The sequence below is a fragment of the Oncorhynchus clarkii genome, chromosome 6 (genome assembly GCF_045791955.1).
Source record: "Oncorhynchus clarkii lewisi isolate Uvic-CL-2024 chromosome 6, UVic_Ocla_1.0, whole genome shotgun sequence".
NCBI lineage: Eukaryota > Metazoa > Chordata > Actinopteri > Salmoniformes > Salmonidae > Oncorhynchus > Oncorhynchus clarkii.
This window is the reverse complement of record NC_092152.1, coordinates 6,730,310-6,755,021: the sequence shown is the minus strand read 5'-3', so window position 1 is coordinate 6,755,021 and position 24,712 is coordinate 6,730,310. Positions and strand designations below refer to the sequence as shown.

The following is a 24,712-nucleotide window of genomic DNA, read 5'->3' as shown; positions in this document are numbered from 1 at the left end:
AAACATGCTAATAATAGGCTTGTGGTAGAAAAAGAGATTGGGGCTGGGACACATGTGTTATACCACTGTTATATTAGTTTATCTATGAAATGATTAGTGTTTACAGGTCAGATGTCACAGGACTAAAACATGCTGATAACAGGGTTGTGGTAGAAAAAGAGATTGGGGCTGGGACACATGTGTTATACCACTGTTATATTAGTTTATCTATGAAATTATTTGTGTTTACAGGTCAGATGTCACAGGACTAAAACATGCTAATAATAGGGTTGTGGTAGAAAAAGAGATTGGGGCTGGGACACATGTGTTATACCACTGTTATATTAGTTTATCTATGAAATGATTAGTGTTTACAGGTCAGATGTCACAGGACTAAAACATGCTGATAACAGGGTTGTGGTAGAAAAAGAGATTGGGGCTGGGACACATGTGTTATACCACTGTTATATTAGTTTATCTATGAAATGATTAGTGTTTACAGGTCAGATGTCACAGGACTAAAACATGCTGATAACAGGGTTGTGGTAGAAAAAGAGATTGGGGCTGGGACACATGTGTTATACCACTGTTATATTAGTTTACCTATGAAATGATTAGTGTTTACAGGTCAGATGTCACAGGACTAAAACATGCTGATAACAGGGTTGTGGTAGAAAAAGAGATTGGGGCTGGGACACATGTGTTATACCACTGTTATATTAGTTTATCTATGAAATGATTAGTGTTTACAGGTCAGATGTCACAGGACTAAAACATGCTGATAACAGGGTTGTGGTAGAAAAAGAGATTGGGGCTGGGACACATGTGTTATACCACTGTTATATTAGTTTATCTATGAAATGATTAGTGTTTACAGGTCAGATGTCACAGGACTAAAACATGCTGATAACAGGGTTGTGGTAGAAAAAGAGATTGGGGCTGGGACACATGTGTTATACCACTGTTATATTAGTTTATCTATGAAATGATTCGTGTTTACAGGTCAGATGTCACAGGACTAAAACATGCTGATAACAGGGTTGTGGTAGAAAAAGAGATTGGGGCTGGGACACATGTGTTATACCACTGTTATATTAGTTTATCTATGAAATGATTAGTGTTTACAGGTCAGATGTCACAGCACTAAAACATGCTGATAACAGGGTTGTGGTAGAAAAAGAGATTGGGGCTGGGACACATGTGTTATACCACTGTTATATTAGTTTATCTATGAAATGATTAGTGTTTACAGGTCAGATGTCACAGCACTAAAACATGCTGATAACAGGGTTGTGGTAGAAAAAGAGATTGGGGCTGGGACACATGTGTTATACCACTGTTATATTAGTTTATCTATGAAATGATTAGTGTTTACAGGTCAGATGTCACAGGACTAAAACATGCTGATAACAGGGTTGTGGTGTGCAGCGAATAGCTGGATAAAGGTTACTGTTGGTGACTTGGGGAATACATGCCTAAGGAACGTGGGTAACAGGGCTAAGGAACGTGGGTAACAGGCCTAAGGAACGTGGGTAACAGGCCTAAGGAACTTGGGTAACAGGCCTGAGATAGGAAAGTAACAGGGATGAGGTGTATTGGCAAAGGAACTGGGGTCTTGAGTAACACACAGGTCATTTAGGGACAGGATATGCCTGTGTCTGTACTTGATTGTATAGGTTTGAGGGTATTGGCATGTGGGTGTTGGGGTTAGGACATGGAGGTAATAGGGCTGGGGTGTGTGGGTCATTGAGTTTAGGTGTGTGGGTAAGTGGGCTGAGGTAAATAGATATTGAGGTTGAGGAATAGGGGTAACAGGACTGGGGTGTGTGGGTCATTGAGTTTAGGTGTGTGGGTAAGTTGGCTGAGGTATATAGATATTGAGGTTGAGGAATAGGGGTAAATATCTGTTCATGTTATTATAGACAGAGGACTCTGTCACAACTGTGACCAAGAATAAAACATACTTTTAAATAAATAAATAATCAAAATGGATGACATGTTAGGCTACTAGTGACATAAGATTAGCATAGTGTCATGTCTGGGAAAGATGTGGGAACAAATGGGATAATATCATTCTAGATTGTAGCATCACATTCTTCTATGACATATAGACTTTCCTTCAAATGAATCTGTCTGTCTGGGATTGTGGGGGTTGTATTTTAGAATTGACATGGTCCTGGTTGTTGTATGTCTGTTGTAGTTATTAATTCAGCTGTGTTTATAAATGTACTGAGAGGATTTGTGTTCCTGACACAGATGATGTCATTAAACATGAAATGTTCTCTCTTTCTGAACAGATCAGTTTAAACTCACCTCAGAAGACCATGTGGAGGTTAAAGTTGGTGAAGAGGTCACCCTCCCCTGTCACCTCTCACCTGACACCAGTGCTGTTGCCACGACGATCAGGTGGTTTAAAGGGACAGAGTGTATTTACGTGTATAAGAATGGCCAGGTGACAGAGAGGAGTGGCTATAAGGGCAGAGTGAGTCTGATCACCCAGGAGCTGGAGAGAGGCAACGTGTCTCTGAGGCTGAGAGACTTCAGGTGGTCAGATATAGGAGTCTACATCTGTCAGGTCATCCATGGAGAACAGAAGGATGAGGCTGCAGTGAGTTTATTGGTCAGAGAAGGTAAGTGTTCTAGAACTCCAGTAATGTTTCTAAACACCTAAACAACAACAATAACAACCAGTCTCTTTCCCTGTACAGAACACTTGTACTTTCTCATGTAGGTAGGAGTTCATAGTAGGAGTTACAGATGAATAGACTAGATTCATTCTGAATATCATCTAGTTACAATGCATATTACCATCACTCTGAGCTTTGAGCTGGTCCTAAAGCATTAGAACCATTCCAACATTATTGTCACGTCCCTTGATTGTCATTAGTAATGAATGTGATGAACAGTCAAGTCAATATGATGTATGGTATTTGATTGAATAATGTAATGTGACTGAAATTGGATTGAATGTAACTGTAATAACTCATACATTTTGTTATACATTATCAATATTCATTCCTCTCCATCTTGGATAATGGATGATCAGGATCAATACCATAAACCTCCCACAATATATCTGCCATAGAGAACAACATTTCACTCACCAAAATGAAAATAGAATCAGCTTGAATTCAGCTTGATGTCTTATTATGAAGCATTCAGTCATTCTCAGACTGCTCACATAGTAGTGCTGCTTACATCCCTTTCCCTAGATGTACATTAGTAATGAATGTGATGAACAGTCATTCCAATATGATGTATGGTATTTCATTAAATGATGTAATGAGACAGAAATTCAATGAACAATAATAACTAATGCATTCTGTTTTACATGATCATTATTCATGACTCTCCATCTTGGATAATGGATGATCAGTATCAGGTGAGTAATTACTTATTTGTCTGTTTTGTTTATTGACAACCAATAACACAAGACAAAGAACAGACCAGAGTGTTAATCTGATACTATAAAAACTACAGGCCTTGTGAACAGCAGTGTGTCTTCTTCAAGGCTACAAATTAAATCATTTTCTTTACATTTATCAATACTCTCCCCAAATGTTCTCAAGGTAGGTTGGATTAAGATGTATAGATTTTCTTCAAATTTTCCACAATTTGTATATCATAGATCTCCCACAGAATATCTGCTATAGAGGTCAACATTTCAGAGGGGTTTAGTTAAATGTGGAAGACATATTTCAGTACAATACATTCAGTTGGACAACTGACTAGGAATCAATTTTTCCCTTTAACTTCCCTTTCACATAGCCCTCCCACAATATATCTGGCATTGAGGTCGATATTTCACTTAGCCCTCCCACAATATATCTGGCATTGAGGTCAATATTTCACTTAGCCCTCCCACAATATATCTGACATTGAGGTCAATATTTCACTTAGCCCTCCCACAATATATCTGACATTGAGGTCAATATTTCACTTAGCCCTCCCACAATATATCTGGCATTGAGGTCAATATTTCACATAGCCCTCCCACAATATATCTGGCATTGAGGTCAATATTTCACTTAGCCCTCCCACAATATATCTGGCATTGAGGTCAATATTTCACTTAGCCCTCCCACAATATATCTGACATTGAGGTCAATATTTCACTTAGCCCTCCCACAATATATCTGACATTGAGGTCAATATTTCACTTAGCCCTCCCACAATATATCTGGCATTGAGGTCAATATTTCACATAGCCCTCCCACAATATATCTGGCATTGAGGTCAACATTTCACATAGTCCTCCCAAAATATATCTGCTAGAGAGGTCAATATTTCACATAGTCCTTCCACAATATATCTGCCATAGAGGTCAACATTTCACATAGTTCTCCCGCAGTATATCGGCCAAAGAGGTCAACATTTCACATATCCCTCCCACAAAATATCTGTTGTAGAGCTCAACATTTTAGAGGGGTTGAGTTAAATGCAATAGACACATTTCAGTTGAATACATTCAGTTGGACAACTGACTAGGTATCCCCCTTTCCTTTGCCTTTTACAATATATCTGCCATTGAGGTCAATATTTCACATAGCCCTCCCGCAATATATCTGCTATAGATGTCAATATTTCACATAGTCCTCGCACAATATATCTGCTATAGAGGTCAATAGTTCACATAGTCCTCCCACAATATATCTTCCATAGAGGTCAATAGTTCACATAGTCCTCCCACAATATATCTGCTTTTGAGGTCAACATTTCTCACTTCGAAATGAACATGGAATCAGCTTGAATTCAGTTTGATGTCCCAGTATGAATCATTCTGTGATGTTTAGACTGTTCCAATAGTAGCACTGCTTACATCCCTTTCCCTAGATGTACATTAGTAATGAATGTAATGACCAGTCATATCAATATGATGTATGGTATTTCATTAAATTATGTAATGAGACAGAAATTCAATGAACAATAATAACTAATGCATTCTGTTTTACATGATCATTATTCATGACTCTCCATCTTGGATAATGGATGATCAGGATTTGGTGAGTAATTACTTATTTGTCTGTTTTGTTTATTGACAACCAATAACACAAGACAAAGAACAGACCAGAGTGTTAATCTGATACTATAAAAACTACAGGCCTTGTGAACAGCAGTGTGTCTTCTTCAAGGCTACAAATTAAATCAGTTTCTTTACATTTATCAAAACTCTCCCCAAATGTTCTCATGGTAGGTTGGATAAAGATGTATAGATGTTCTTCAAATTATCCAGAATTTTCATATCATAGATCTCCCTCAAAATATCTGCGTTGGAGGTCAACATTTCACATAGTTCTCCCACAATATATGTGCCAAAAAGGTCAACATTTCACATATCCCTCCCACTATATATCTGTTGTAGAGTTCAACATTTTAGAGGGGTTGAGTTAAATGCGGAAGACACATCTCAGTTGAATACATTCAGTTGGACAACTGACTAGGTATCCCCCTTTCCTTTCCATTTCACATAGTCCTCCCACTATATATCTGATATAGAGGTCAATAATTCACATAGTCCTCCCACTATATATCTGCTATAGAGGTCAATATTTCACATAGTCCTCCCATTATATATCTGCTATAGAGGTCAATAATTCACATTGCCCTCCCACAAAATATCTGTTGTAGAGCTCAACATTTTAGAGGGGTTGAGTTAAATGCGGAAGACACATCTCAGTTGAATACATTCAGTTGGACAACTGACTAGGTATCCCCCTTTCCTTTCCATTTCACATAGTCCTCCCACTATATATCTGATATAGAGGTCAATAATTCACATAGTCCTCCCACTATATATCTGCTATAGAGGTCAATATTTCACATAGTCCTCCCATTATATATCTGCTATAGAGGTCAATAATTCACATTGCCCTCCCACAAAATATCTGTTGTAGAGCTCAACATTTTAGAGGGGTTGAGTTAAATGCGGAAGACACATCTCAGTTGAATACATTCAGTTGGACAACTGACTAGGTATCCCTCTTTCCTTTCCATTTCACAATATATCTGCTAAAGAGGTCAATATTTCACATAGTCCTCCCACTTTATATCTGGCATTGAGTTCAATATTTCACATAGTCCTCCCACTATATATCTGCTATAGAGGTCAATATTTCACATAGTCCTCCCACTATATATCTGCTATAGAGGTCAATATTTCACATAGTCCTCCCACTATATATCTGCTATAGAGGTCAACATTTCACTCACCAAAATGAAAATAGAATCAGCTTGAATTTAGCTTGATGTCTTATTATGAAGCATTCAGTCATTCTCAGACTGCTCACATAGTAGTGCTGCTTACATCCCTTTCCCTAGATGTACATTAGTAATGAATGTGATGAACAGTCATTCCAATATGATGTATGGTATTTCATTAAATGATGTAATGAGACAGAAATTCAATGAACAATAATAACTAATGCATTCTGTTTTACATGATCATTATTCATGACTCTCCATCTTGGATAATGGATGATCAGATGAGGGTGAGTATTTACTTATTTGTCTGTTTTGTTTATTGACAACCAATAACACAAGACAAAGAACAGACCAGAGTGTTAATCTGATACTATAAAAACTACAGGCCTTGTGAACAGCAGTGTGTCTTCTTCAAGGCTACAAATTAAATCAGTTTCTTTACATTTATCAAAATTCTCCCAAAATGTTCACAATATATCTGACATTGAGGTCAATATTTCACATAACCCTCCCACAATATATCTGCTATAGAGGTCAATATTTCACTTAGCCGTCCACCAATATATCTGGCATTGAGGTCAACATTTCACATCGGCCTCCCACAATATATCTGGCATTGAGGTCAATATTTCACTTAGCGCTCCCACAATATATCTGACATTGAGGTCAATATTTCACATAGCCCTCCCACAATATATCTGGCATTGAGGTCAACATTTCACATAGCCCTCCCACAATATATCTGGCATTGCGGTCAATATTTCACTTAGCCCTCCCACAATATATCTGGCATTGAGGTCAATATTTCACATAGTTCTCCCATTATATATCTGCCATAGAGGTCAATATTTCACATAGTCCTCCCACTATATATCTGCCATAGAGGTCAATATTTCACATAGTCCTCCCACAATATATCTGCTATAGAGGTCAATATTTCACATAGGCCTCCCACAATATATCTGGCATTGAGGTCAATATTTCACTTAGCCCTCCCACAATATATCTGACATTGAGGTCAATATTTCACATAGCCCTCCCACAATATATCTGGCATTGAGGTCAACATTTCACATAGCCCTCCCACAATATATCTGGCATTGCGGTCAATATTTCACTTAGCCCTCCCACAATATATTTGGCATTGAGGTCAATATTTCACATTGTCCTCCCATTATATATCTGCCATAGAGGTCAATATTTCACATAGTCCTCCCACTATATATCTGCCATAGAGGTCAATATTTCACATAGTCCTCCCACAATATATCTGCTATAGAGGTCAATATTTCACAAAGTCCTCCCACTATATATCTCCCATAGAGGTCAATATTTCACATAGTCCTCCCATTATATATCTGCCATAGAGGTCAATATTTCACATAGTCCTCCCACAATATATCTGCCATAGAGGTCAATATTTCACATAGTCTTCCCACTATATATCTGTCATAGAGGTCAACATTTCACATAGTCCTCCCAAAATATATCTGCTATAGAGGTCAACATTTCACATAGTTCTCCCGCAATATATCTGCCAAAGAGGTCAACATTTCACATATCCCTCCCACAAAATATCTGTTGTAGAGCTCAACATTTTAGAGGGGTTGAGTTAAATGCGGAAGACACAACTCAGTTGAAAACATTCAGTTGGACAACTGACTAGGTATCCCCCTTTCCTTTCCCTTTCACAATATATCTGCCATAGAGGTCAATATTTCACATAGTCCTCCCACTATATATCTGTCATAGAGGTCAACATTTCACATAGTCCTCCCACTATATATCTGCCATAGAGGTCAACATTTCACATAGTCCTCCCACTATATATCTGCCATAGAGGTCAATATTTCACATAGTCCTTCCACAATATATCTGCCATAGAGGTCAATATTTCACATAACCCTCCCACAATATATCTGCTATAGAGGTCAATATTTCACTTAGCCGTCCACCAATATATCTGGCATTGAGGTCAACATTTCACATCGGCCTCCCACAATATATCTGGCATTGAGGTCAATATTTCACTTAGCGCTCCCACAATATATCTGACATTGAGGTCAATATTTCACATAGCCCTCCCACAATATATCTGGCATTGAGGTCAACATTTCACATAGCCCTCCCACAATATATCTGGCATTGCGGTCAATATTTCACTTAGCCCTCCCACAATATATCTGGCATTGAGGTCAATATTTCACATAGTTCTCCCATTATATATCTGCCATAGAGGTCAATATTTCACATAGTCCTCCCACTATATATCTGCCATAGAGGTCAATATTTCACATAGTCCTCCCACAATATATCTGCTATAGAGGTCAATATTTCACATAGGCCTCCCACAATATATCTGGCATTGAGGTCAATATTTCACTTAGCCCTCCCACAATATATCTGACATTGAGGTCAATATTTCACATAGCCCTCCCACAATATATCTGGCATTGAGGTCAACATTTCACATAGCCCTCCCACAATATATCTGGCATTGCGGTCAATATTTCACTTAGCCCTCCCACAATATATTTGGCATTGAGGTCAATATTTCACATTGTCCTCCCATTATATATCTGCCATAGAGGTCAATATTTCACATAGTCCTCCCACTATATATCTGCCATAGAGGTCAATATTTCACATAGTCCTCCCACAATATATCTGCTATAGAGGTCAATATTTCACAAAGTCCTCCCACTATATATCTCCCATAGAGGTCAATATTTCACATAGTCCTCCCATTATATATCTGCCATAGAGGTCAATATTTCACATAGTCCTCCCACAATATATCTGCCATAGAGGTCAATATTTCACATAGTCTTCCCACTATATATCTGTCATAGAGGTCAACATTTCACATAGTCCTCCCAAAATATATCTGCTATAGAGGTCAACATTTCACATAGTTCTCCCGCAATATATCTGCCAAAGAGGTCAACATTTCACATATCCCTCCCACAAAATATCTGTTGTAGAGCTCAACATTTTAGAGGGGTTGAGTTAAATGCGGAAGACACAACTCAGTTGAAAACATTCAGTTGGACAACTGACTAGGTATCCCCCTTTCCTTTCCCTTTCACAATATATCTGCCATAGAGGTCAATATTTCACATAGTCCTCCCACTATATATCTGTCATAGAGGTCAACATTTCACATAGTCCTCCCACTATATATCTGCCATAGAGGTCAACATTTCACATAGTCCTCCCACTATATATCTGCCATAGAGGTCAATATTTCACATAGTCCTTCCACAATATATCTGCCATAGAGGTCAATATTTCACATAGCCCTCCCATTTATATATCTGCTATAGAGGTCAATATTTCACATAGTCCTCCCACTATATATCTGCTATAGAGGTCAACATTTCACACTCCAAAATGAACATGGAATCAGCTTGAATTCAGTTTGATATCCTAGTATGAATCATTCTGTGATGTTTAGACTGTTCCAATAGTAGCACTGCTTACATCCCTTTCCCTAGATGTACATTAGTAATGAATGTGATGAACAGTCATTCCAATATGATGTATGGTATTTCATTAAATTATGTAATGAGACAGAAATTCAATGAACAATAATAACTAATGCATTCTGTTTTACATGATCATTATTCATGACTCTCCATCTTGGATAATGGATGATCAGATGAGGGTGAGTATTTACTTATTTGTCTGTTTTGTTTATTGACAACCAATAACACAAGACAAAGAACAGACCAGAGTGTTAATCTGATACTATAAAAACTACAGGCCTTGTGAACAGCAGTGTGTCTTCTTCAAGGCTACAAATTAAATCAGTTTCTTTACATTTATCAAAATTCTCCCAAAATGTTCACAATATATCTGACAATGAGGTCAATATTTCACATAACCCTCCCACAATATATCTGCTATAGAGGTCAATATTTCACTTAGCCGTCCACCAATATATCTGGCATTGAGGTCAACATTTCACATCGGCCTCCCACAATATATCTGGCATTGAGGTCAATATTTCAATTAGCCCTCCCACAATATATCTGACATTGAGGTCAATATTTCACATAGCCCTCCCACAATATATCTGACATTGAGGTCAATATTTCACATAGCCCTCCCACAATATATCTGGCATTGAGGTCAACATTTCACATAGCCCTCCCACAATATATCTGGCATTGCGGTCAATATTTCACTTAGCCCTCCCACAATATATCTGGCATTGAGGTCAATATTTCACATAGTCCTCCCATTATATATCTGCCATAGAGGTCAATATTTCACATAGTCCTCCCACAATATATCTGCCATAGAGGTCAATATTTCACATAGTCCTCCCACAATATATCTGTCATAGAGGTCAACATTTCACATAGTCATCCCACTATATATCTGTCATAGAGGTCAACATTTCACATAGTCCTCCCAAAATATATCTGCTATAGAGGTCAACATTTCACATAGTCCTCCCAAAATATATCTGCTATAGAGGTCAACATTTCACATAGTCCTCCCACTATATATCTGCTATAGAGGTCAACATTTCATACTCCAAAATGAACATGGAATCAGCTTGAATTCAGTTTGATATCCTGGTATGAATCATTCTGTGATGTTTAGACTGTTCCAATAGTAGCACTGCTTACATCCCTTTCCCTAGATGTACATTAGTAATGAATGTGATGAACAGTCAAGTCAATATGATGTATGGTATTTGATTGAATTATGTAATGTGACTGAAATTGGATTGAATGTAACTGTAATAACTCATACATTTTGTTATACATTATCAATATTCATTCCTCTCCATCTTGGATAATGGATGATCAGGATCAATACCATAAACCTCCCACAATATATCTGCCATAGAGATCAACATTTCACACTCCAAATTAAAATAGAATCAGCTTGAATTTAGCTTGATGTCTTATTATGAAGCATTCAGTCATTCTCAGACTGCTCACATAGTAGTGCTGCTTACATCCCTTTCCCTAGATGTACATTAGTAATGAATGTGATGACCAGTCATATCAATATGATGTGTGGTATTTCATTAAATTATGTAATGAGACAGAAATTCAATGAACAATAATAACTAATGCATTCTGTTTTACATGATCATTATTCATGACTCTCCATCTTGGATAATGGATGATCAGATGAGGGTGAGTATTTACTTATTTGTCTGTTTTGTTTATTGACAACCAATAACACAAGACAAAGAACAGACCAGAGTGTTAATCTGATACTATAAAAAATACAGGCCTTGTGAACAGCAGTGTGTCTTCTTCAAGGCTACAAATTAAATCAGTTTCTTTACATTTATCAAAACTCTCCCCAAATGTTCACAATATATCTGACATTGAGGTCAATATTTCACATAACCCTCCCACAATATATCTGCTATAGAGGTCAATATTTCACTTAGCCGTCCACCAATATATCTGGCATTGAGGTCAACATTTCACATCGGCCTCCCACAATATATCTGGCATTGAGGTCAATATTTCACTTAGCCCTCCCACAATATATCTGACATTGAGGTCAATATTTCACATAGCCCTCCCACAATATATCTGGCATTGAGGTCAACATTTCACATAGCCCTCCCACAATATATCTGGCATTGCGGTCAATATTTCACTTAGCCCTCCCACAATATATCTGGCATTGAGGTCAATATTTCACATAGTCCTCCCATTATATATCTGCCATAGAGGTCAATATTTCACATAGTCCTCCCATTATATATCTGCCATAGAGTTCAATATTTCACATAGTCCTCCCATTATATATCTGCCATAGAGTTCAAAATTTCACATAGTCCTTCTACTATATATCTGCCATAGAGGTCAATATTTCACATAGTCCTCCCATTATATATCTGCCATAGAGGTCAATATTTCACATAGTCCTTCCATTTATATATCTGCTATAGAGGTCAATATTTCACATAGTCCTCCCACTATATATCTGCCATAGAGGTCAATATTTCACATAGTCCTCCCACTATATATCTGCTATAGAGGTCAACATTTCACACTCCAAAATGAACATGGAATCAGCTTGAATTCAGTTTGATATCCTGGTATGAATCATTCTGTGATGTTTAGACTGTTCCAATAGTAGCACTGCTTACATCCCTTTCCCTAGATGTACATTAGTAATGAATGTGATGAACAGTCATATCAATATGATGTATGGTATTTGATTAAATTATGTAATGTGAATGAAATTGGATTGAATGTAACTGTAATAACTCATACATTTTGTTATACATTATCAATATTCATTCCTCTCCATCTTGGATAATGGATGATCAGGATCAATACCATAAACCTCCCACAATATATCTGCCATAGAGATCAACATTTCACACTCCAAAATTAAAATAGAATCAGCTTGAATTTAGCTTGATGTCTTATTATGAAGCATTCAGTCATTCTCAGACTGCTCACATAGTAGTGCTGCTTACATCCCTTTCCCTAGATGTACATTAGTAATGAATGTGATGAACAGTCATTCCAATATGATGTATGGTATTTCATTAAATTATGTAATGAGACAGAAATTCAATGAACAATAATAACTAATGCATTCTGTTTTACATGATCATTATTCATGACTCTCCATCTTGGATAATGGATGATCAGCACCATGTGAGTAATTACTTATTTGTCTGTTTTGTTTATTGACAACCAATAACACAAGACAAAGAACAGACCAGAGTGTTAATCTGATACTATAAAAACTACAGGCCTTGTGAACAGCAGTGTGTCTTCTTCAAGGCTACAAATTAAATCAGTATCTTTACATTTATCAAAACTCTCCCCAAATGTTCTCAAGGTAGGTTGGATTAATATGTATAGATGTTCTTCAAATTATCCAGAATTTTCATGTCATAGATCTCCCACAATATATCTGCCATGGAGGTCAATATTTCACATAGTTCTCCCACAATATATCTGCCATAGAGGTCAATATTTCACATAGTCATCCCACTATATATCTGTCATAGAGGTCAACATTTCACATAGTCATCCCACTATATATCTGTCATAGAGGTCAACATTTCACATAGTCCTCCCAAAATATATCTGCTATAGAGGTCAACATTTCACATAGTTCTCCCGCAATATATCTGCCAAAGAGGTCAACATTTCACATATCCCTCCCACAAAATATCTGTTGTAGAGCTCAACATTTTAGAGGGGTTGAGTTAAATGCGGAAGACACAACTCAGTTGAAAACATTCAGTTTGACAGCTGACTAGGTATCCCCCTTTCCTTTCCCTTTCATACTATATCTGCCATAGAGGTCAATATTTCACATAGTCCTCCCATTATATATCTGCCATAGAGTTCAATATTTCACATAGTCCTCCCACTATATATCTGCCATAGAGGTCAATATTTCACATAGTCCTTCCATTTATATATCTGCTATAGAGGTCAATATTTCACATAGTCCTCCCACTATATATCTGCCATAGAGGTCAATATTTCACATAGTCCTCCCACTATATATCTGCTATAGAGGTCAACATTTCACACTCCAAAATGAACATGGAATCAGCTTGAATTCAGTTTGATATCCTGGTATGAATCATTCTGTGATGTTTAGACTGTTCCAATAGTAGCACTGCTTACATCCCTTTCCCTAGATGTACATTAGTAATGAATGTGATGAACAGTCATATCAATATGATGTATGGTATTTGATTAAATTATGTAATGTGACTGAAATTGGATTGAATGTAACTGTAATAACTCATACATTTTGTTATACATTATCAATATTCATTCCTCTCCATCTTGGATAATGGATGATCAGGATCAATACCATAAACCTCCCACAATATATCTGCCATAGAGATCAACATTTCACACTCCAAAATTAAAATAGAATCAGCTTGAATTTAGCTTGATGTCTTATTATGAAGCATTCAGTCATTCTCAGACTGCTCACATAGTAGTGCTGCTTATATCCCTTTCCCTAGATGTACATTAGTAATGAATGTGATGAACAGTCATTCCAATATGATGTATGGTATTTCATTAAATTATGTAATGAGACAGAAATTCAATGAACAATAATAACTAATGCATTCTGTTTTACATGATCATTATTCATGACTCTCCATCTTGGATAATGGATGATCAGCAAAACGTGAGTAATTACTTATTTGTCTGTTTTGTTTATTGACAACCAATAACACAAGACAAAGAACAGACCAGAGTGTTAATCTGATACTATAAAAACTACAGGCCTTGTGAACAGCAGTGTGTCTTCTTCAAGGCTACAAATTAAATCAGTATCTTTACATTTATCAAAACTCTCCCCAAATGTTCTCAAGGTAGGTTGGATTAATATGTATAGATGTTCTTCAAATTATCCAGAATTTTCATATCATAGATCTCCCACAATATATCTGCCATGGAGGTCAATATTTCACATAGTTCTCCCACAATATATCTGCTATAGAGGTCAATATTTCACATAGTCCTCCCACTATATATCTGCTATAGAGGTCAATAATTCACATAGTCCTCCCATTATATATCTGCTATAGAGGTCAATATTTCACATAGTCCTCCCATTATATATCTGCTATAGAGGTCAATATTTCACATAGTCCTCCCACTATATATCTGCCACAGAGGTCAATATTTCACATAGTCCTCCCACTATATATCTGCCATAGAGGTCAATATTTCACATAGTCCTCCCACTATATATCTGCTATAGAGGTCAATATTTCACATAGTCCTCCCACTATATATCTGCCACAGAGGTCAATATTTCACATAGTTCTCCCATTATATATCTGCTATAGAGGTCAATATTTCACATAGTTCTCCCATTATATATCTGCTTTTGAGGTCAACATTTCTCACTCCAAAATGAACATGGAATCAGCTTGAATTCAGTTTGATGTCCTAGTATGAATCATTCTGTGATGTTTAGACTGTTCCAATAGTAGCACTGCTTATATCCCTTTCCCTAGATGTACATTAGTAATGAATGTGATGAACAGTCATTCCAATATGATGTATGGTATTTCATTAAATTATGTAATGAGACAGAAATTCAATGAACAATAATAACTAATGCATTCTGTTTCACATGATCATTATTCATGACTCTCCATCTTGGATAATGGATGATCAGTATTAGGTGAGTAATTACTTATTTGTCTGTTTTGTTTATTGACAACCAATAACACAAGACAAAGAACAGACCAGAGTGTTAATCTTCTACTATAAAAACTACAGGCCTTGTGAACAGCAGTGTGTCTTCTTCAAGGCTACAAATTAAATCAGTTTCTTTAAATTTATCAAAACTCTCCCAAAATGTTCACAATATATCTGACATTGAGGTCAATATTTCACATAGCCCTCCCATTTATATATCTGCTATAGAGGTCAATATTTCACATAGTCCTCCCACTATATATCTGCTATAGAGGTCAATATTTCACATAGTCCTCCCACTATATATCTGCTATAGAGGTCAATATTTCACATAGTCCTCCCACTATATATCTGATACAGAGGTCAATATTTCACATAGTCCTCCCATTATATATCTGCCATAGAGGTAAATATTTCACATAGTCCTTCCACAATATATCTGCCATAGACGTCAATATTTCACATAGTCCTCCCACTATATATCTCCTATAGAGGTCATCATTTCACACTCCAAAATGAACATGGAATCAGCTTGAATTCAGTTTGATGTCCCAGTATGAATCATTCTGTGATGTTTAGACTGTTCCAATAGTAGCACTGCTTACATCCCTTTCCCTAGATGTACATTAGTAATGAATGTGATGAACAGTCATATCAATATGATGTATGGTATTTCATTAAATTATGTAATGAGACAGAAATGCAATGAACAATAATAACTAATGCATTCTGTTTTACATGATCATTATTCATGACTCTCCATCTTGGATAATGGATGATCAGGATGGAGTGAGTAATTACTTATTTGTCTGTTTTGTTTATTGACAACCAATAACACAAGACAAAGAACAGACCAGAGTGTTAATCTGATACTATAAAAACTACAGGCCTTGTGAACAGCAGTGTGTCTTCTTCAAGGCTACAAATTAAATCAGTTTCTTTACATTTATCAAAACTCTCCCCAAATGTTCTCAAGGTAGTTTGGATTAATATGTATAGATTTTCTTCAAATTATCCAGACTTTTCATATCATAGTTCTCCCACAATATATCTGCTATGGAGGTCAATATTTAACATAGTCCTCCCACTATATATCTGCTATAGAGGTCAACATTTCACACACCAAAATGAACATGGAATCAGCTTGAATTCAGTTTGATGTCCCAGTATGAATCATTCTGTGATGTTTAGACTGTTCCAATAGTAGCACTGCTTACATCCCTTTCCCTAGATGTACATTGGTAATGAATGTGATGACCAGTCATATCAATATGATGTATGGTATTTGATTGAATTATGTAATGTGACTGAAATTGGATTGAATGTAACTGTAATAACTCATACATTTTGTTAAACATTATCAATATTCATTCCTCTCCATCTTGGATAATGGATGATCAGGATCAATACCATAAACCTCCCACAATATATCTGCCATAGAGGTCAACATTTCACTCACCAAAATGAAAATAGAATCCGCTTGAATTTAGCTTGATGTCTTATTATGAAGCATTCAGTCATTTTCAGACTGCTCACATAGTAGTGCTGCTTACATCCCTTTCCCTAGATGTACATTAGTAATGAATGTGATGAACAGTCATTCCAATATGATGTATGGTATTTCATTAAATTATGTAATGAGACAGAAATTCAATGAACAATAATAACTAATGCATTCTGTTTTACATGATCATTATTCATGACTCTCCATCTTGGATAATGGATGATCAGTATGGGGTGAGTAATTACTTATTTGTCTGTTTTGTTTATTGACAACCAATAACACAAGACAAAGAACAGACCAGAGTGTTAATCTGATACTATAAAAACTACAGGCCTTGTGAACAGCAGTGTGTCTTCTTCAAGGCTACAAATTAAATCAGTTTCTTTACATTTATCAAAACTCTCCCAAAATGTTCTCAAGGTAGGTTGGATTAAGATGTATAGATGTTCTTCAAATTATCCAGAATTTTAATATCATAGATCTCCCACAAAATATATGCTATAGAGCTCAACATTTCACACACCAAAATGAAAATAAAATCATCTTGATGTCTTATTATGAAGCATTCAGTCATTCTCAGACTGCTCACATAGTAGGGCTGTTTGTAGGGGTGCCAGGTAGGTTGCGCCTACCAGAGAAAAAATGGATTTCTCCTTTTGGTTTTGGACGGAATGAGTGCTGTCTGGTTCGTCAAGTCTACACCAATACAAAGGACTCATGTAAAAGTCAGGATGGACATACACTTTTCATAAACCCTTAAAACATTGGAAATAAGTTCAAACAACAGTATTCTTTGCGTGGGTTGTATTACCAACATAAATGATCACACACATAATAATATAACAAATAATGAGCTCTGGTTCCTCCAGAAATGTCCTGTTCCTCAGGCCTAAAAGAGTCCAGCCCAGTAAATGAGTTCAGTGAACTCAAGTCACCTTAGTCACGCAATATTTGTCCGTTTATAAAGTGTAGCGTGAACCCAGTCTCAAATCATACAATCAAATATCAACTCTTTTACCACACAACCATAAATAATAAGATGTGTTGTCTAAAGGAAGTAATGAGTGGATCCGATCCTGGTTAAAGGTAGTAAAGACTCTTCTGAACGGAGGGTTGAACACATCCACATATCTTCACCGGTGTCCACTGTCACCACTTGGTAGTTCAGAGGGCCCATCTGCTCCACAATCCTATCAATATTTCACATAGTCCTCCCATTATATATCTGCCATAGAGGTCAATATTTCACATAGTCCTCCCACTATATATCTGCTATAGAGGTCAATATTTCACATAGTCCTCCCACTATATATCTGCTATAGAGGTCAACATTTCACACACCAAAATGAACATGGAATCAGCTTGAATTCAGTTTGATGTCCCAGTATGAATCATTCTGTGATGTTTAGACTGTTCCAATAGTAGCACTGCTTACATCCCTTTCCCTAGATGTACATTAGTAATGAATGTGATGAACAGTCATTCCAATATGATGTATGGTATTTCATTAAATTATGTAATGAGACAGAAATTCAATGAACAATAATAACTAATGCATTCTGTTTTACATGATCATTATTCATGACTCTCCATCTTGGATAATGGATGATCAGGATGGAGTGAGTAATTACTTATTTGTCTGTTTTGTTTATTGACAACCAGTAACACAAGACAAAGAACAGACCAGAGTGTTAATCTGATACTATAAAAACTACAGGCCTTGTGAACAGCAGTGTGTCTTCTTCAAGGCTACAAATTAAATCAGTTTCTTTACATTTATCAATACTCTCCCAAAATGTTCTCAAGGTAGTTTGGATTAATATGTATAGATTTTCTTCAAATTATCCAGACTTTTCATATCATAGTTCTCCCACAATATATCTGCTATGGAGGTCAACATTTCACATAGTTCTCCCACTATATATCTGTCATAGAGGTCAATATTTCACATAGTCCTCCCATTATATATCTGCTATAGAGGTCAATATTTCACATAGTCCTCCCATTATATATCTGCCATAGAGGTCAATATTTCACATAGTCCTCCCACTATATATCTGCTATAGAGGTCAATATTTCACATAGTCCTCCCACTATATATCTGCTATAGAGGTCAACATTTCACACTCCAAAATGAACATGGAATCAGCTTGAATTCAGTTTGATGTCCTAGTATGAATCATTCTGTGATGTTTAGACTGTTCCAATAGTAGCGCTGCTTACATCCCTTTCCCTAAATGTACATTAGTAATGAATGTGATGAACAGTCATTCCAATATGATGTATGGTATTTCATTAAATTATGTAATGAGACAGAAATTCAATGAACAATAATAACTAATGCATTCTGTTTTACATGATCAATATTCATGACTCTCCATCTTGGATAATGGATGATCAGCACCATGTGAGTAATTACTTATTTGTCTGTTTTGTTTATTGACAACCAATAACACAAGACAAAGAACAGACCAGAGTGTTAATCTGATACTATAAAAACTACAGGCCTTGTGAACAGCAGTGTGTCTTCTTCAAGGCTACAAATTAAATCAGTTTCTTTACATTTATCAAAACTCTCCCAAAATGTTCTCAAGGTAGGTTGGATTAAGATGTATAGATGTTCTTCAAATTATCCAGAATTTTAATATCATAGATCTCCCACAAAATATATGCTATAGAGCTCAACATTTCACACACCAAAATGAAAATAAAATCATCTTGATGTCTTATTATGAAGCATTCAGTCATTCTCAGACTGCTCACATAGTAGGGCTGTTTGTAGGGGTGCCAGGTAGGTTGTGCCTACCAGAGAAAAAATGGATTTCTCCTTTTGGTTTTGGACGGAATGAGTGCTGTCTGGTTCGTCAAGTCTACACCAATACAAAGGACTCATGTAAAAGTCAGGATGGACATACACTTTTCATAAACCCTTAAAACATTGGAAATAAGTTCAAACGACAGTATTCTTTGCGTGGGTTGTATTACCAACATAAATGATCACACACATAATAATATAACAAATAATGAGCTCTGGTTCCTCCAGAAATGTCCTGTTCCTCAGGCCTAAAAGAGTCCAGCCCAGTAAATGAGTTCAGTGAACTCAAGTCACCTTAGTCACGCAATATTTGTCCGTTTATAAAGTGTAGCGTGAACCCAGTCTCAAATCATACAATCAAATATCAACTCTTTTACCACACAACCATAAATAATAAGATGTGTTGTCTAAAGGAAGCAATGAGTGGATCCGATCCTGGTTAAAGGTAGTAAAGACTCTTCTGAACGGAGGGTTGAACACATCCACATATCTTCACCGGTGTCCACTGTCACCACTTGGTAGTTCAGAGGGCCCATCTGCTCCACAATCCTATCAATATTTCACATAGTCCTCCCATTATATATCTGCCATAGAGGTCAATATTTCACATAGTCCTCCCACTATATATCTGCTATAGAGGTCAATATTTCACATAGTCCTCCCATTATATATCTGCTATAGAGGTCAACATTTCACATAGTCCTCCCACTATATATCTGCTATAGAGGTCAATATTTCACATAGTCCTCCCACTATATATCTGCCATAGAGGTCAATATTTCACATAGTCCTCCCACTATATATCTGCTATAGAGGTCAATATTTCACACACCAAAATGAACATGGAATCAGCTTGAATTCAGTTTGATGTCCCAGTATGAATCATTCTGTGATGTTTAGACTGTTCCAATAGTAGCACTGCTTACATCCCTTTCCCTAGATGTACATTAGTAATGAATGTGATGAACAGTCATATCAATATGATGTGTGGTATTTGATTGAATAATGTAATGTGACTGAAATTGGATTGAATGTAACTGTAATAACTCATACATTTTGTTATACATTATCAATATTCATTCCTCTCCATCTTGGATAATGGATGATCAGGATCAATACCATAAACCTCCCACAATATATATGCCATAGAGGTCAACATTTCACTCACCAAAATGAAAATAGAATCCGCTTAAATTTAGTTTGATGTCTTATTATGAAGCATTTAGTCATTCTCAGACTGCTCACATAGTAGCACTGCTTACATCCCTTTCCCTAGATGTACATTAGTAATGAATGTGATGAACAGTCATTCCAATATGATGTATGGTATTTCATTAAATTATGTAATGAGACAGAAATTCAATGAACAATAATAACTAATGCATTCTGTTTTACATGATCATTATTCATGACTCTCCATCTTGGATAATGGATGATCAGCACCATGTGAGTAATTACTTATTTGTCTGTTTTGTTTATTGACAACCAATAACACAAGACAAAGAACAGACCAGAGTGTTAATCTGATACTATAAAAACTACAGGCCTTGTGAACAGCAGTGTGTCTTCTTCAAGGCTACAAATTAAATCAGTTTCTTTACATTTATCAAAACTCTCCCAAAATGTTCACAATATATCTGACATTGAGGTCAATATTTCACATAACCCTCCCACAATATATCTGCTATAGAGGTCAATATTTCACTTAGTCCTCCCACAATATATCTGACATTGAGGTCAATATTTCACATAGCCCTCCCACAATATATCTGGCATTGAGGTCAACATTTCACATAGCCCTCCCACAATATATCTGGCATTGCGGTCAACATTTCACATAGCCCTCCACCAATATATCTGGCATTGAGGTCAACATTTCACATAGGCCTCCCACAATATATCTGGCATTGAGGTCAATATTTCACTTAGTCCTCCCACAATATATCTGACATTGAGGTCAATATTTCACATAGCCCTCCCACAATATATCTGGCATTGAGGTCAACATTTCACATAGCCCTCCCACAATATATCTGGCATTGCGGTCAATATTTCACTTAGCCCTCCCACAATATATCTGGCATTGAGGTCAATATTTCACATAGTCCTCCCATTATATATCTGCCATAGAGGTCAATATTTCACATAGTCCTCCCACTATATATCTGCCATAGAGGTCAATATTTCACATAGTCCTCCCACAGTATATCTGCTATAGAGGTCAATATTTCACAAAGTCCTCCCACTATATATCTGCCATAGAGGTCAATATTTCACATAGTCCTCCCATTATATATCTGCCATAGAGGTCAATATTTCATATAGTCCTCCCACTATATATCTGTCATAGAGGTCAACATTTCACATAGTCCTCCCAAAATATATCTGCTATAGAGGTCAACATTTCACATAGTTCTCCCGCAATATATCTGCCAAAGAGGTCAACATTTCACATATCCCTCCCACAAAATATCTGTTGTAGAGCTCAACATTTTAGAGGGGTTGAGTTAAATGCGGAAGACACAACTCAGTTGAAAACATTCAGTTGGACAGCTGACTAGGTATCCCCCTTTCCTTTCCCTTTCACAATATACAGTGCCTTGCGAAAGAATTCGGCCCCCTTGAACTTTGCGACCTTTTGCCACATTTCAGGCTTCAAACATAAAGATATAAAACTGTATTTTTTTGTGAAGAATCAACAACAAGTGGGACACAATCATGAAGTGGAACGACATTTATTGGATATTTCAAACTTTTTTAACAAATCAAAAACTGAAAAACTGTGCGTGCAAAATTATTCAGCCCCTTTACTTTCAGTGCAGAAAACTCTCTCCAGAAGTTCAGTGAGGATCTCTGAATGATCCAATGTTGACCTAAATGACTAATGATGATAAATACAATCCACCTGTGTGTAATCAAGTCTCCGTATAAATGCACCTGCACTGTGATAGTCTCAGAGGTCCGTTAAAAGCGCAGAGAGCATCATGAAGAACAAGGAACACACCAGGCAGGTCCGAGATACTGTTGTGAAGAAGTTTAAAGCCGGATTTGGATACAAAAAGATTTCCCAAGCTTTAAACATACCAAGGAGCACTGTGCAAGCGATAATATTGAAATGGAAGGAGTATCAGACCACTGCAAATCTACCAAGACCTGGCCGTCCCTCTAAACTTTCAGCTCATACAAGGAGAAGACTGATCAGAGATGCAGCCAAGAGGCCCATGATCACTCTGGATGAACTGCAGAGATCTACAGCTGAGGTGGGGGACTCTGTCCATAGGACAACAATCAGTCGTATATTGCACAAATCTGGCCTTTATGGAAGAGTGGCAAGAAGAAAGCCATTTCTTAAAGATATCCATAAAAAGTGTTGTTTAAAGTTTGCCACAAGCCACCTGGGAGACACACCAAACATGTGGAAGAAGGTGCTCTGGTCAGATGAAACCAAAATGGAACTTTTTGGCAACAATGCAAAACGTTATGTTTGGCGTAAAAGCAACACAGCTCATCACGCTGAACACACCATCCCCACTGTCAAACATGGTGGTGGCAGCATCATGGTTTGGGCCTGCTTTTCTTCAGCAGGGACAGGGAAGATGGTTAAAATTGATGGGAAGATGGATGGAGCCAAATACAGGACCATTCTGGAAGAAAACCTGATGGAGTCTGCAAAAGACCTGAGACTGGGACGGAGATTTGTCTTCCAACAAGACAATGATCCAAAACATAAAGCAAAATCTACAATGGAATGGTTCAAAAATAAACATATCCAGGTGTTAGAATGGCCAAGTCAGACCTGAATCCAATCGAGAATCTGTGGAATGAACTGAAAACTGCTGTTCACAAATGCTCTCCATCCAACCTCACTGAGCTCGAGCTGTTTTGCAAGGAGGAATGGGAAAAAATGTCAGTCTCTCGATGTGCAAAACTGATAGAGACATACCCCAAGCGACTTACAGCTGTAATCGCAGCAAAAGGTGGCGCTACAAAGTATTAACTTAAGGGGGCTGAATAATTTTGCACGCCCAATTTTTCAGTTTTTGATTTGTTAAAAAAGTTTGAAATATCCAATAAATGTCGTTCCACTTCATGATTGTGTCCCACTTGTTGTTGATTCTTCACAAAAAAATACAGTTTTATATCTTTATGTTTGAAGCCTGAAATGTGGCAAAAGGTCGCAAAGTTCAAGGGGGCCGAATACTTTCGCAAGGCACTGTATCTGCCATAGAGGTCAATATTTCACACTCCAAAATTAAAATAGAATCAGCTTGAATTTAGCTTGATGTCTTATTATGAAGCATTCAGTCATTCTCAGACTGCTCACATAGTAGTGCTGCTTATATCCCTTTCCCTAGATGTACATTAGTAATGAATGTGATGAACAGTCATTCCAATATGATGTATGGTATTTCATTAAATTATGTAATGAGACAAAAATTCAATGAACAATAATAACTAATGCATTCTGTTTTACATGATCATTATTCATGACTCTCCATCTTGGATAATGGATGATCAGATGAGGGTGAGTAATTACTTATTTGTCTGTTTTGTTTATTGACAACCAATAACACAAGACAAAGAACAGACCAGAGTGTTAATTTGATACTATAAAAACTACAGGCCTTGTGAACAGCAGTGTGTTTTCTTCAAGGCTACAAATTAAATCAGTTTCTTTACATTTATCAAAACTCTCCCAAAATGTTCTCAAGGTAGGTTGGATTAAGATGCATAGATGTTCTTCAAATTATCCAGAATTTTCATATCATAGATCTCCCACAATATATCTGCTATGGAGGTCAACATTTCACATAGTCCTCCCACAATATATCTGCTATGGAGGTCAACATTTCACATAGTTCTCCCACTATATATCTGCCATGGAGGTCAATATTTCACATAGTCCTCCCATTATATATCTGCTATAGAGGTCAATAATTCACATAGTCCTCCCATTATATATCTGCTATAGAGGTCAATATTTCACATAGTCCTCCCATTATATATCTGCTATAGAGGTCAATA

At 36.7% G+C, this 24,712-nt stretch overlaps 1 protein-coding gene and 1 long non-coding RNA gene across 2 annotated transcripts in view; both read left to right on the top strand.

Annotated features, from left to right (window-relative positions):
• LOC139410579 (golgin subfamily A member 6-like protein 4) overlaps positions 1–24,712 on the top strand; it is a 36,132-nt gene that overhangs the window by 5,747 nt on the left and 5,673 nt on the right. The window contains exon 3 of the mRNA XM_071155875.1: positions 2,277–2,609. Within this exon, the coding sequence (XP_071011976.1) occupies positions 2,277–2,609 (333 nt within the window). The remainder of the gene's footprint in view (positions 1–2,276; positions 2,610–24,712) is intronic.
• Positions 8,771–23,935, top strand: LOC139410584 (uncharacterized). Its single transcript, XR_011634517.1, has 3 exons — positions 8,771–8,858; positions 14,661–14,704; positions 23,918–23,935. It is a non-coding gene; the product is annotated as an uncharacterized lncRNA (long non-coding RNA).